Below are 12,127 nucleotides of genomic sequence, written 5' to 3'. Positions count from 1 at the left end.
TAACGACCAATCAAAAACCTAAAAAAAAAACATTGTCATTATTTGACGTTTTTAGAATTAAGGCTAGTTCCGAGACACATCCGGGTTTTTTATCGTTATAATTCGAGATAAAAAAGCAATGCTCAATTTCAAGTAACAGATTTCAATACGTGGTGGTAGTTAAGATATTCACGCTAGGCTCAAACGACCTTGTTCCAAAATTTTTTGAAACTTGCCACAGCTTGCTATCACACTTCATGGAATCCACATCCAACATGCGGGATAAGGGACTGTTTATACGAAGTCGGAACTGACTCGGCAAACCAAGCGTGGTTATTTGTTGGTTTGTTTTTTTAACTTGTGTTCATGTTAAAAAAATCATCTCGGTGCGCGGCAAGCTTACAAAATAACTTTCATAACAATAGGGATTGATTACGCGAGCATAAAAAAACACAATTCGCTTAGGCAGCCAACTCGGCTACGTTTTAAAAAAATCCAACCTCGTCCCCAGGATCTTGTGGCCCCTAAGCCGTTATTTCGGACAACTTCATTCACAAGGCAAAACGCCCTGGTAACGAGGTTGAAAAAAATCATTTGGTTTTGCTCCCGGGAAATTACAGACTTGGCATGGCGATTGGATCTTGCCATCTTGAAGGTAAAAGTGAGAACGCGTAGCCTTTTGTAAAAGCAACAGTTAAAATGGCTATTTTAAGAGGCAGAAAAGGAAACAAGGGAAAGGAAACAATTTGTAATATTTACTTAGTAAAAAACTTTCGTAGGTCAATATAACGCGTAGGGTTGTATATGGTAAAAATAAACCTTTTATTATGAAAATAAAAGACAAGGATAAACCTAGGAGTAAAACAAAACCTTATGGCGTTGTGAGCAACCTTATTATATTGAGGTTTAAAACTATAGTAATATATCTACAAGCTATGAATAAAGTTAAAAATCGGTCATACACGTAAAAATGCGAAGCTTTTAAACCAACGTTTCGGATGTTTTTATGTACCTCGCACATACGGAATAATATGCAACGTAACGAACGTTTCATTCTACCAGAATTTTGCCCTTTTCGCTTGCAATTTAAAAACTGGGTTGCAAAATATCTCCGGATAAAATAATAAAAAAACAAACTAAAATATCAGTTAAAGTCTAGCTGGACTAAACGGAGGAAAACTACCAGGGCTTTGTTTATCTTGTGTACCGTCCGAAGATATAACCATATTTTTAAAATAGCCTATATTTTTTGCCGCCTTTTGCTCTTGAAACAACGGTGGCGAAGCCGTTCTCCTTCTTTCCTCCTTCTCTCTCATCTTTTGCATTTTTTTCATATCCTTCTGTAATTTAGCCTGTTCCCTAACCTGCTTTTTATACATCTTTTCACGTTCCATAAAATATTGCCTACTGTTCATAGCATTTTGCGGAGCCTCCGATTGCGGCTGATAACGCCAATCACTTGCGATCTCAGGAGAATTCCAACTGGGTTCGTAAAACTTACTTGGTGTAATCGCTGATGGGTGATGCGAGCCATGGTAATAATTGTGGGGATATCTCATGCCTGACCAATGTCGTGGTGGATACGGCTGAGAGGAAAAAGATTGACCAGAGTGTGGCACACGATCTGTAGGCGGATAAGGGTAGGATGCTCTTGGTCGCATTGGTAAGTTCATAGATGAAGATTGATTATGGTACGGTCGATAAGGTTGATGCGATGCGGTCGATGGGCTAGCATACGGATTCATGCCAGGATGGCGGCTTATTGGCATACGCACATTGATTTCTGGTGACATTGTGGAATGAATCGTTTCTGCCACATTTGATGTCGAGTTGACCGAGGAGCTATCGTTGCAGTCGAAATGACCTCTCAATGGCAGCATAGGTGGTGGGCGCGGAGTTGAACTTGTTGTGACAGCGTTAATGCTGGCTGAAGTATGGGAAGACAATACATTTGCATTGTCAGGAGGTAAACAATTGTTACCATCAAGTGGATTTTCACTGCAACTTTGGGCACTGGAATCATTCGGAAGTGATTTTGTAGTTGGTGTTGTTCCTAAAGTTTGACTCTCCAAAGCTTTCACATCAGGTTTATTTGTTTCATTAGTATCGCTCTTTTCAACTTTTTGTTGACAACTTTCATCTCCAACGTCTTTCTCAGGATTACAACAGTCGTCTTTTTTATTATCTATTACGTCCCCCTTATTTTCCTTCTTTTTTAGTTCATCCTCCTTTTTCTCATCCTCCCCCTCTTCTTTACTACCCTCCTCTCCGTTTTCTTCTATCTCCTCCTCTTTTTCGTCACTTTCATCGTCATATGGTACATCTTCGTCCTCATCATCCGAATCGATCACGTTCTGTTTCTTTTTAATATTAAACTTTTTAGCACGCAAACGAGGTCGTTGAGGCGTTTCCAGGTTATCAGTTTCGGCGCTATCGGACGCACTGACCATTTCATCCTCCTCTACCACTTCTTCACCGGTATCTTCTTCTTTCCATTCGTCTGTGTCTTTATCATTTTCTGTAACGTTTGTATCACTTTCATCTGAATAATTTTCCGCGTATCTGGCTACCTTCGTCAAACGGGTTCGTCTTCTTGAACGACGCGGTCCAAAACCGTCGTCGCTATCGCTTAAGATGTCTTCGTTCCCACTACCGCCGCCGTTGTCATAACGACGTCTTACACCACGAGAATTTTTATCTTGATTTCTTTTACTTCGCCTCAGATACTTATTGCGATGTCTTTCTTCCATTTCGTCGTAATCATCATCAACAAGGAAATCTCTCATATCATCGCGTCGATCAACATCAGAATCACTCATTTCATAGTTTGATCCACTGGAATATTCATCGTCATCGCTATTTAAGTCGTTCAGTTTTTTCCTTTTGCCAAGAACCCTAAGAAAGCGACAAAAGAACTCCTTAGGAAAACAAGACGTTGCTAAGGGAGATCTAGTCATAAAGCGATACTTCAGTAATAGTTTGACAAAAAACTCCCTAAAAATGTTATAGATTAACACAAATGCAGCGGTGCAAGGTCAAGTGCAATGGAACATTAATTCGGTTTGATTCAATCAACAACGAGTTTACGACTAGTCTTGTTACGTTGTATCTTTAACCAGCCTTCTGAAAAACTTAGCCCTAGGGAAAGGGAAGACAGCACAAAGAGCTCTACGCACTGCGTTTATTTTGCTACAAAGTAATACACAATTTTCGTTGAAAATAATAAAGACAACAACAACAGCAACATAAAGAAAGTTGAAGAAAACGATTCACGCAACGGCTGTGTACCTTTTTGAGCGGCGTTCTCCATCGTGGTGGTGTTGTCGTTCTGCGGCTCCATCTCCGTGCTGTCCGTTATCTTTTTTTTTGTAGGTCGAAACTGCTTCAGATATCATTTGATCGTAATCAGTGAAATTGTAATCCACTTTTCTGGCTGCTCTTCGTCGTCCGAGGCCTTCGTCACTTGACTGAATAAAAAATTGGCATCATATAAGTAACAAGTACGGCTAGCCTCACAGCGTAGTAAAAAACTTCCATGTCATACAACTTATCAAACTTGACAACATATTAGGCTTAAAATATTTTCAATCTTTACCTGTTCCAGTATGTTGGCTGCTCGTATACCGTAAAAATCCAACCTAGAAGATATCCATACAATGTCATTTTACTGTATATATTTTTAAGGGGATTAAAAATTACGTACGGAAGTACTTTTTGAATGCCCTTTTCTACCTGCCATAATATGATGTAACAAATGGCGCAGATTTTCAGTGGGTTTCAGACCACTTGTTTCGAAATGCGATATTTCGTTTGCTGAAGGACACATCGCAATTTGTCATACCTTTTAGATTTCCGCTCTTTTGCACGTATCTTTCCACGTAGGTCCGCAAGTTTCGCTTGCAGTTTTTCGATCAGTTTCATCTACAAAATAAATAATTACTTCAATCAATTATATTTAAATTTCCGTATCGTCAAAACTTTTTCCGCTTCGTGCCGTAAATAAAGAAACATTTTCCCCACAAAAGTTTCTGACCATTTCGACTGGGATTTAAATCATGTCAGCAACCGAAATAATGTGTTCAGATTATCATATCAGAAACATTACGCCGGTAAAATGGGCTGGCTAAATTTGTACCTTCAACAACTTGTGATAGACAAAAATAAAAAATTAATAAAAAATCAGGCTAAATTTTCCTTTTTTGTGCATGCTTAGTTCTTTCAATTGCAGAAAAGCACATGTTTTTTGTACATTAATAACAACAAATTTTATCTTATTTTTTAAAATATTTGATGAAATTCATAATTTATGCATTAGAAACTATAAATAAATATCTGCAAAACTTAATTAAAAAGTACACATTTTTCATGTAACTAATATTCAGCCCGGAACAAAAAAACTTAATGTGATAGCTAGCTGATGACTGCCCAATAAATCGATCCAGACCGGCTAAAGGGGCTCGTGTGATTAGACCCTTAAGGAACAATAGAGTAAACTATAACCATCAAAGATTATTGCAATCTACTTGTGCATATGTAACTTTAACTTTAGTTAAAACCGAACTTTTGAAGCCCTTTTTGGAGTAGCCTGGTAACCACTTCTTGTGTTTCTCAAACAATTTAACTACAATCACCCACATAAATATTGAGACTTCTCGATTTTTAACAAAAAAAAATCACAAACTCGCACCACAAGTCTTCTCAAACTCGACGTACTGCCTCCAGGCTCACGGAAAAGTTCACTAAAACGAAGCCTTACAGAGCTGCTATAGCCTAACTATAGCTTTTTACATGTTTAAACCGTCTCAGTTGGAAAAATAGATATTTGCGTCAACGGCCATTTCTGGTTTTTTGATAGAATTTCTAGTTTGTCTCAAAGATTATGTGGATGGTTGTAGGTTTTTATATTATGTTGTATTTTTAAAATTTCATTCTCTTTTTTTATTTGTTTCCAAACGCTAGGAGGGATAAGAGTAGTTGACAAACCTGTTGACAGAATGGACAATACCAGTCACCTTCTGGAATGATCATAACAGGCGGTCGTAAGCACAACGTGTGATACGCTGCGTCACATCCATCGCAGAGAAGAACCTAATATTCAGACGTAAGAAGATTTTAACATGGCCTTTAAAGTATTCATAATTAACATTAAACGCACTTATTTTCGCGAGCATATTTCGAAAAAAAACTCTCAGGAGACCGACGAAAAATTTGTTGCAATAACTGAAGGGACCGAAAAAAAAGTTCGAGACAGCAATGTCCGAGGTAACGGGTATATGGGACATAACTTTGTCGGACAAAATTTTACGTCAGCCAAAATTTGCGTCACCTCCAGAAATTCTCATCCTTTTTGTCCGACGAAAAATTTTGTCCATTTCGGATTTTTTTATTTCTAATTAAAATTCCATCAGCTAATATTAGTGTAAATAAAGCTGCTAAAACCTTTATTCAAAGTTTGTACAATAACTGGTTTTCAAATCAAGTGACAATTCAGTTGAAACAAGGCATTGATCTTGCAGATGTAAAGATTTCCTTTGAGTTTTCAGATTTAAAACCATTGCATGCATCCTGGATCGTTCAACTTTACCACTAATTTTTTGTTATTCTAAAAATCGTATCATTTTTCAATTCCGTAAAGACAACACTGTGTTCAATACTAGAGTGTAGTAGGAATAATTAACCCCCCCCCCCACCCACCCAATTTATACCTTAAATAATTTTGACACTTGAAAACACTATAAAACGAAAAAATCGAACTTACAAAAAAATGAACTTACCAAATCGCATTGCTTGTTGGCGTAACAGCGCGCACATCCGTCATCCTCTTCGCTCGAAGATTCCGATTCGGACATAACGATGTCCTCTAAAAAGAATTATTATAAATCATAAGTTGTGATAAGTATTAAAAACTTTCTGTTAGATATAACAACAGCAAACATTAATACAAATTGAAAAATAATATAAAGTCATGCTTTCAATGCTCTTTTTTAATACATTTAATTTGATCTATTTAAATCTAAAATTCAATGCGTTTTACTGGTTAAAAATATTACTGAAGTTATTACTTGAAAATTTTACAGAAAGAAAACTAAAAGATTTGGCGAACTTTAAGAAAATCTATATTATAATGCCCGTATACGTCTGTCTGTCTGTCTGTCTGTCACGCAAAATGGTAGCTTAGCTGCGCAATAGCGAGAAGCACGCGATGCGGTATAAAAAGGACGGGCGAACGCGTGGATTTTCTACGGGCTAACGACTAGTTAAATCTAATACTTGTATATATTACACTATCAAAAATTTTAAAAACGAGTAATACTTTAGAGCAGAACTTTTTGTTATACGGTTCGCAAACAACAATATCAAAAATTTTAACATTTTACGAATTATAAAATTCACAATTTCGCGAAAATTCATACTGCGTCTCTGGTGTACCTTTTTTTTGTTTCGAACGTCTCGTTTTTCCTTTCGTTTTCTTTTCTTGTTCTTTTTTTTTCTGTTCCATCTCTTGTCGTCTAAGCTCTCTTTCGTTCCTTCTTTTATCACGCTCCTCCTCCTTCTTGGCCCGTCTCTCTTTAACTTTTTCAGCTGCAATATCTTTCGGATTGACTTCTGTTTGTTGCTTTAGTTGAGATATGTAAACATCCAAATCATCCAGAGTGCTAATAAATAAAATAGATCACAATGTGAATACGTATTTTTCTTGATCAAGAATTTTAGCATATTTTCGCATACAAACAGGTTCAGGTCTGAATACCACAGGTTTTAACCATCCAGTTTCAGTTTATTGTAACATTTTCAACATACCCTGCTCTGATTTTCCAAGTATTTCCCGATACATCATCTTCTTCCCCAGCGTACACTCGGATGTCAAAATCTCTATCCTAGTGAACAAAATGCTTATAAATCACTACGTTGAGATGTTTCTGAGCAAACAAGTGCCCTTCTTTCAATGCATTCTACCACAGAATTCTATAATATGAAATCTTCAGCATGTATAAAATCTTTCATTTGAAGATGAGAAATATTTCATTGTGTTAATGTTTTCTTCAAAATTAAACTTTTCGCTGATAATCCCTATGATAAATTATGAATTTGGTAGTGTAGGATTTTTAATAGCTTTATTGTGAGTGCTGACATGAACACGAAGACCTTTAAACGCATACGAATATAAAATTGCATTATAAATGGTTTCAACAAACTGTAGAGATTGTATTAATAAAACCTATCACTTAACAAAATTTTTTTTTACGCGCCATACTTCGTGCAGCCAGATATTTAATCCTTCTTGCTCATATCCAAATGGCATCAATCGAAGTGATGTAGCAGGATCTATTTTGAATGCTTCTTGTAAACTGGTTCGAAATTTTGCATTCTCGTCAAATTGCACCTCACAGAGGCTCTATGAAAATAACATAAGCATTTAATTATCAAAACATTTGAATATAAAGGAAAAAATAGATTTCTTTTACTTTCTTATCAGGTTGTAATTTAAAATTAATAATCCAAATTTGCCTGATTTCCCAGGATTTCAACTAAAAAAATTTCTGGGTATATAACTGTAAATTATTTGACAATTTTTTGCACAGATACTTCTAATTTTTAAAATACTATGGAATGAAAAACAACGTTAATATACATATTTTTTAACATTTTTAATAATTTTCACCCTTATAAAGTTTTTCAGGCAAACCTCTTTATGTCATTTTTTTGAACAACATCCAACTTACCTTCAGAATTGTCAATCTCTGAGCACTGCTCAATATATGATATCCAAATTGTTCTAGGTCCCAAGCACAGCTTAGATCAATTAGCTGCGTGAACTAAACAGCATAAAAAATCTTGTATTACAGGTTCCTGACTGAAAATATGTTAAAAAGAACATTAATAAGGTGAATACAAAAATAATAAAATAAATAATACAAAAAAATTGAAACTAACAAAATCACCTTTAGTATTGTTCTTGCTAATCGATCGGCTTGACCGCTTGCAAGTGAAGAAAAACGGGATGATTTGTTAAGTCGTCGAAATAGTTTAATATGCAAAAGTTCCAAGATACCTTGATCATCTAAATAATGCGACCAGTAACATACAGTGAAAGACCGTTATTAACAGAAATTTCATTTTTGTCTGAGAGCAATAAAGTAGATAGATATTTTACATATTAGACATATTTTACATGGCTAGCCTTGCAAATATCAAGGAATATACCCTGTCTATTATTTCCAGGAGGGACATGACTTCGATGGGGAGTCCTAAAGTATTTAATGCTCATTTCGAGCTACGCAGACCCAATTAGGGTATTCGCTCCACCAGACTTGCAACATCCAATGGCCCACACAGTGCGTAATCTTTCCTATTTCCCTCACATGGTTTGGGTTAACCCAGGGTTATGGTAACATTCACTCGCCCCTACTAAATCCCCGCCAAGGGGAATAGAACCACAATCTCTCGTAGAAAGTGCGAGAGTAATAACCACTAATTTGTGGTGCCACAAGTGTGACTGTTTAATTGAATGGTCTAAAAAATTTAGCATACCCTTCTTTGCTAATTCTTTTGTAGAGTCAATAGATTGTTCTAAATCATTTATGCTAACGTATGGTAAGTCCAAAAATATGCCAAACATGTCCAAGAATGAATACACTACCGCAAAATCTGGAATTTGAGAAGTCCTTCCAGAGTATTTATCAATAAAAACATTTTCAGTCACTATTTCTTCTTCTTCTTCTTCTTCTTCGATTTTTTCATTAGATATATTGTCTTTTATATTTTCACTAGTGCCATCATTCTTGAGTTTATCATCATTAATTTTTACAGTTTCTGTGATGTCATCCTTATTGTCATTCTCAATCTGACCTTCATTCACTATGTCAAACTCACTTTCAGTCATCATGTCAACATCCTTTTTGGGTTCATCATTCTTTTTTTCATTATTTATATCTTGCTCAGTATTTTGTTGATCCGTCATTTTCTTTTTCTTTAGTAAGAATAAAATATCATCTTTAAATAATACAATAGAGTTAATTAAGTTGTACAACAAATTTTTTTGTCAGACTATGAACTGAAGTGTGATTCTTGGTTTTGACAGCAAAGTTAAGAAGTATGCATATAAGCTTTTCCTTGTAACCCTGACTTCTGTCTGTTAATAATTCTGAACGTGTGCTTGCATATTTAGCATAAAGAAAAAGTTCACACTTCCATCATCTTTCTGCATACTCAGTTCACACGTTTTCATAACACCTACGAAAATCTTTACAAACAAATATCTCGTTAGTAAATTTTTGCATACATGCCTTTACGTTTGTGGTCTCTTTTTCAGAAAGCTTCCTATTGGCTCATTAAAATTTTCGGTAATGGAAAGCTGAATAAATTATGCACAAAAGGTTCCCAGATTTTTTTGTATAAATTACTGATTAGCGAATTATGACGACAGAAAGAAAAAATATGCATTTTTTGAATGATTATATATAATTACAAATAATTTCATAACAACGTTGTTACAAAAAAAGAAAAAAACGGGAACCTTTTTGAATTTAATTTATGCTGAATATAATAGTGCAAAAACGAGAAGTCTGTGACCACGCGTTCGGAAAAAGAAGCCATTTTAAAACGTACGGCGAAAAAAAAAGGTGTGAGTTTAATTCATTATATTTTCTTTTTGGAAAATTAACATCTCACAAAAATAATACCATCAAAAAAGTCTTTCATCAAACATTCAGAAACAAAAAAAAAATAAGAAAAAATATAAAAGTATTGATAAATTTTAAACGTTTTTCTGAGACTACTCATCAAGTGAGTTTTTTTCCTTTACAGTAACTTTAAGCACTTTTTTGAACATTTAACTTGTAAAACGTTTCACATTATATAAACGCACATTACCGTATTTTCCGGTATATAACACGCACATCGTATAACCCGCAGCTCAGCTTTTTTAGGGACTTATGAACTAGATGCTATCAGATAGCCGCACCTTCGTATAACCTGCATAAAATTTCAATCAATGTGTTTTACTAACCCGCACCTTTTCATAACCCGCATCATGTTAAGAAAAAAATTCAGCACATTTTTACTTACCCCAATCATTTTATAATCATGTGCGTGTGATCTGTTTCTTCATGCTGGAGACAAGTGGGGGACGTTTAAACTCGTGAACCCCAAACACGAGAACCAAGTGTCTGAACTAGCGACTCTCTTATTCTTATCTTCTTTGTCTCCGATTGGCGAAATAATAATGAATTAAAATTAATTTGACAAATCGATCTTATGCTAATGCCGGCAGTACCAAATCGGACAATGCTGTTTTCTTTTAATTTGTAAACATTAGTTTCAGCCAATAATAACTCTTCCTGCGATTGAACAAACAAACAAATAAAAAGCCATTCTATCAGGTTATAAACCTAAAGTAAAATCTCTGTTTTTTATGTATATTTAAGTTTTTTTGGCATAAAAATAAACAACATAATAACTATCACAGATTGTCTGTAACAGTGATGTATGGAACATGATTTTCTAATGTTTATAGAATTTTGTTATCTATTTATATCTCAGCAATCACAGTGTGCATGATAAAATGAATGGCAGCAATAAGGAAGAGATAGTTGCGTGTGTCTAATTAATTGTATTTTATATTTATTTTTCATATTTTTAGTGGCCACCTGTTGCTTGAAGGTACTGAAGATAAAAAAGAAAATTATTATGTATATTTTAATTTTAACACTTTTCAAAATTTTTAACAGGAATTAATAATGAAGTCCTGGGCACTAGGTTGTGAAATACGTGTCAATTAAACTTAAAAATGATACCTGCTATATTGCTTTATTGCTAATAGCAAATCATTTCAATGTGATTGCAAAGATATAAATAGATTAGAATTAAATTCAATACAAAAAATGATCTCCAGAATTGTGTTTCAGAGAGAGCTTGTAATAGTAACAATGGCAAGCAAAAGAAAGTTAAAGAAAGCAATTTCACTGTGTAAAAAAATTAAATCACGTAGTTGAAGATTACGTAGATATAGGATCGTGCATGCAGTTATATTAATGTACGCATTTTATCCCATGGGTACTATTTTCTTCATTGAATGTATAAACTTTAAATTTTACAATAAATGACAAAAATATAAAACTTATCACATAACCCCCACCACAATATAACCCGCACCAACGATGGAAGTTGTAAAATACGGTATACACTCAACACGTTGTCACTACTGATACACAATGGCTTTGTATTTAAAGTTGCTCTTTCAGCACAATAACCCCTCCCTCCCTAACTAAAAAGAAGAGCACTTTTTTGCTTTCATAACACAAATATATATACACAACATTATTTCAAACTTTTGTCTGCTAAATATTGTCCACTTGTTTAGTTTTACTATACTTGCAATTTATACAAGCTCTGGAAACATTGCACAACTATAAATGGTAATCTTACCTACAAATATCTGTTATAAAACAGATTTCATATATTTACTGAACTTGGAACTTGGAAAGAATGGAGGAGGATAATTGGGTAAGAAAGTGTAGAGACTTGATAGTTCCTGGGGCAAAGCCCAGAGGCAGACCGAGAAAGACTTGGCAAGAGGTTATAAGGACAGACTTGATAGAGAGGAAGTTGAGTTTAGATCTAACACAGTCTAGATCAGATTGGAAGAGGGTCATTAATATACCCCGTCCAACCCATGCTAGCATGGAAAACGGACGTTAAGCCGAGAATGATGATGATGATGATGATAATAAATCCAATTTTGAAGTTGGATTTCAATTGTAGTACTTATGCTGGTTTGGTCTGTTTTTTCTTTTCTTTATTACACCTGCCATTTAACAAAGAACTAAAAAAAAATTGTAAGCAGTGTGTATAATTAAAAATCCAGAATGCGTGTTTTTAATCGTAATAAGTTATTCTGGTTAGAGGATCATGGAGCACAAAATATTTGAAGTTTTTGCAAAACATTTGCCTTACATTTACCTATTCAAGATATAATATATATTTAACTTAGAATAAATTTTATATCTGCAAGGGTTTTCTTGTGTGTGAAGATCTCAGAGAATGTACTTCAAAGTGAATCAAAAACGAACTGAGCAATGTTTGAAAATCATTGTTTTTGAGGCTTACTCAATTTTTATTGTCACTAATACTTCCTACCAACCCTGTT

General features: G+C 34.6%; 1 protein-coding gene across 1 annotated transcript; it reads right to left on the bottom strand.

Moving 5' to 3' along the window:
* Positions 1 to 858: 858 nt before the first annotated feature.
* Positions 859 to 10,377, bottom strand: LOC130635647 (remodeling and spacing factor 1-like). Its single transcript, XM_057445041.1, has 13 exons — positions 10,048 to 10,377; positions 8,512 to 8,950; positions 7,923 to 8,041; positions 7,704 to 7,796; positions 7,235 to 7,375; positions 6,781 to 6,857; positions 6,409 to 6,635; positions 5,754 to 5,839; positions 4,963 to 5,067; positions 3,821 to 3,900; positions 3,575 to 3,617; positions 3,268 to 3,446; positions 859 to 2,874 (listed from the first exon to the last, which is right to left on the bottom strand). Exons 1-13 carry the CDS (start codon positions 10,054 to 10,056, stop codon positions 1,128 to 1,130), a joined length of 3,345 nt encoding a protein of 1,114 aa, XP_057301024.1. The 5' UTR covers positions 10,057 to 10,377; the 3' UTR covers positions 859 to 1,127.
* Between the last annotated feature and the right edge of the window lie 1,750 nt (positions 10,378 to 12,127).

The sequence above is a fragment of the Hydractinia symbiolongicarpus genome, chromosome 3 (assembly GCF_029227915.1).
Source record: "Hydractinia symbiolongicarpus strain clone_291-10 chromosome 3, HSymV2.1, whole genome shotgun sequence".
In the NCBI taxonomy this organism is placed as follows: domain Eukaryota; kingdom Metazoa; phylum Cnidaria; class Hydrozoa; order Anthoathecata; family Hydractiniidae; genus Hydractinia; species Hydractinia symbiolongicarpus.
Note: the sequence above shows the minus strand (reverse complement) of the source record. Positions and strands in the feature narration are given on the sequence as shown.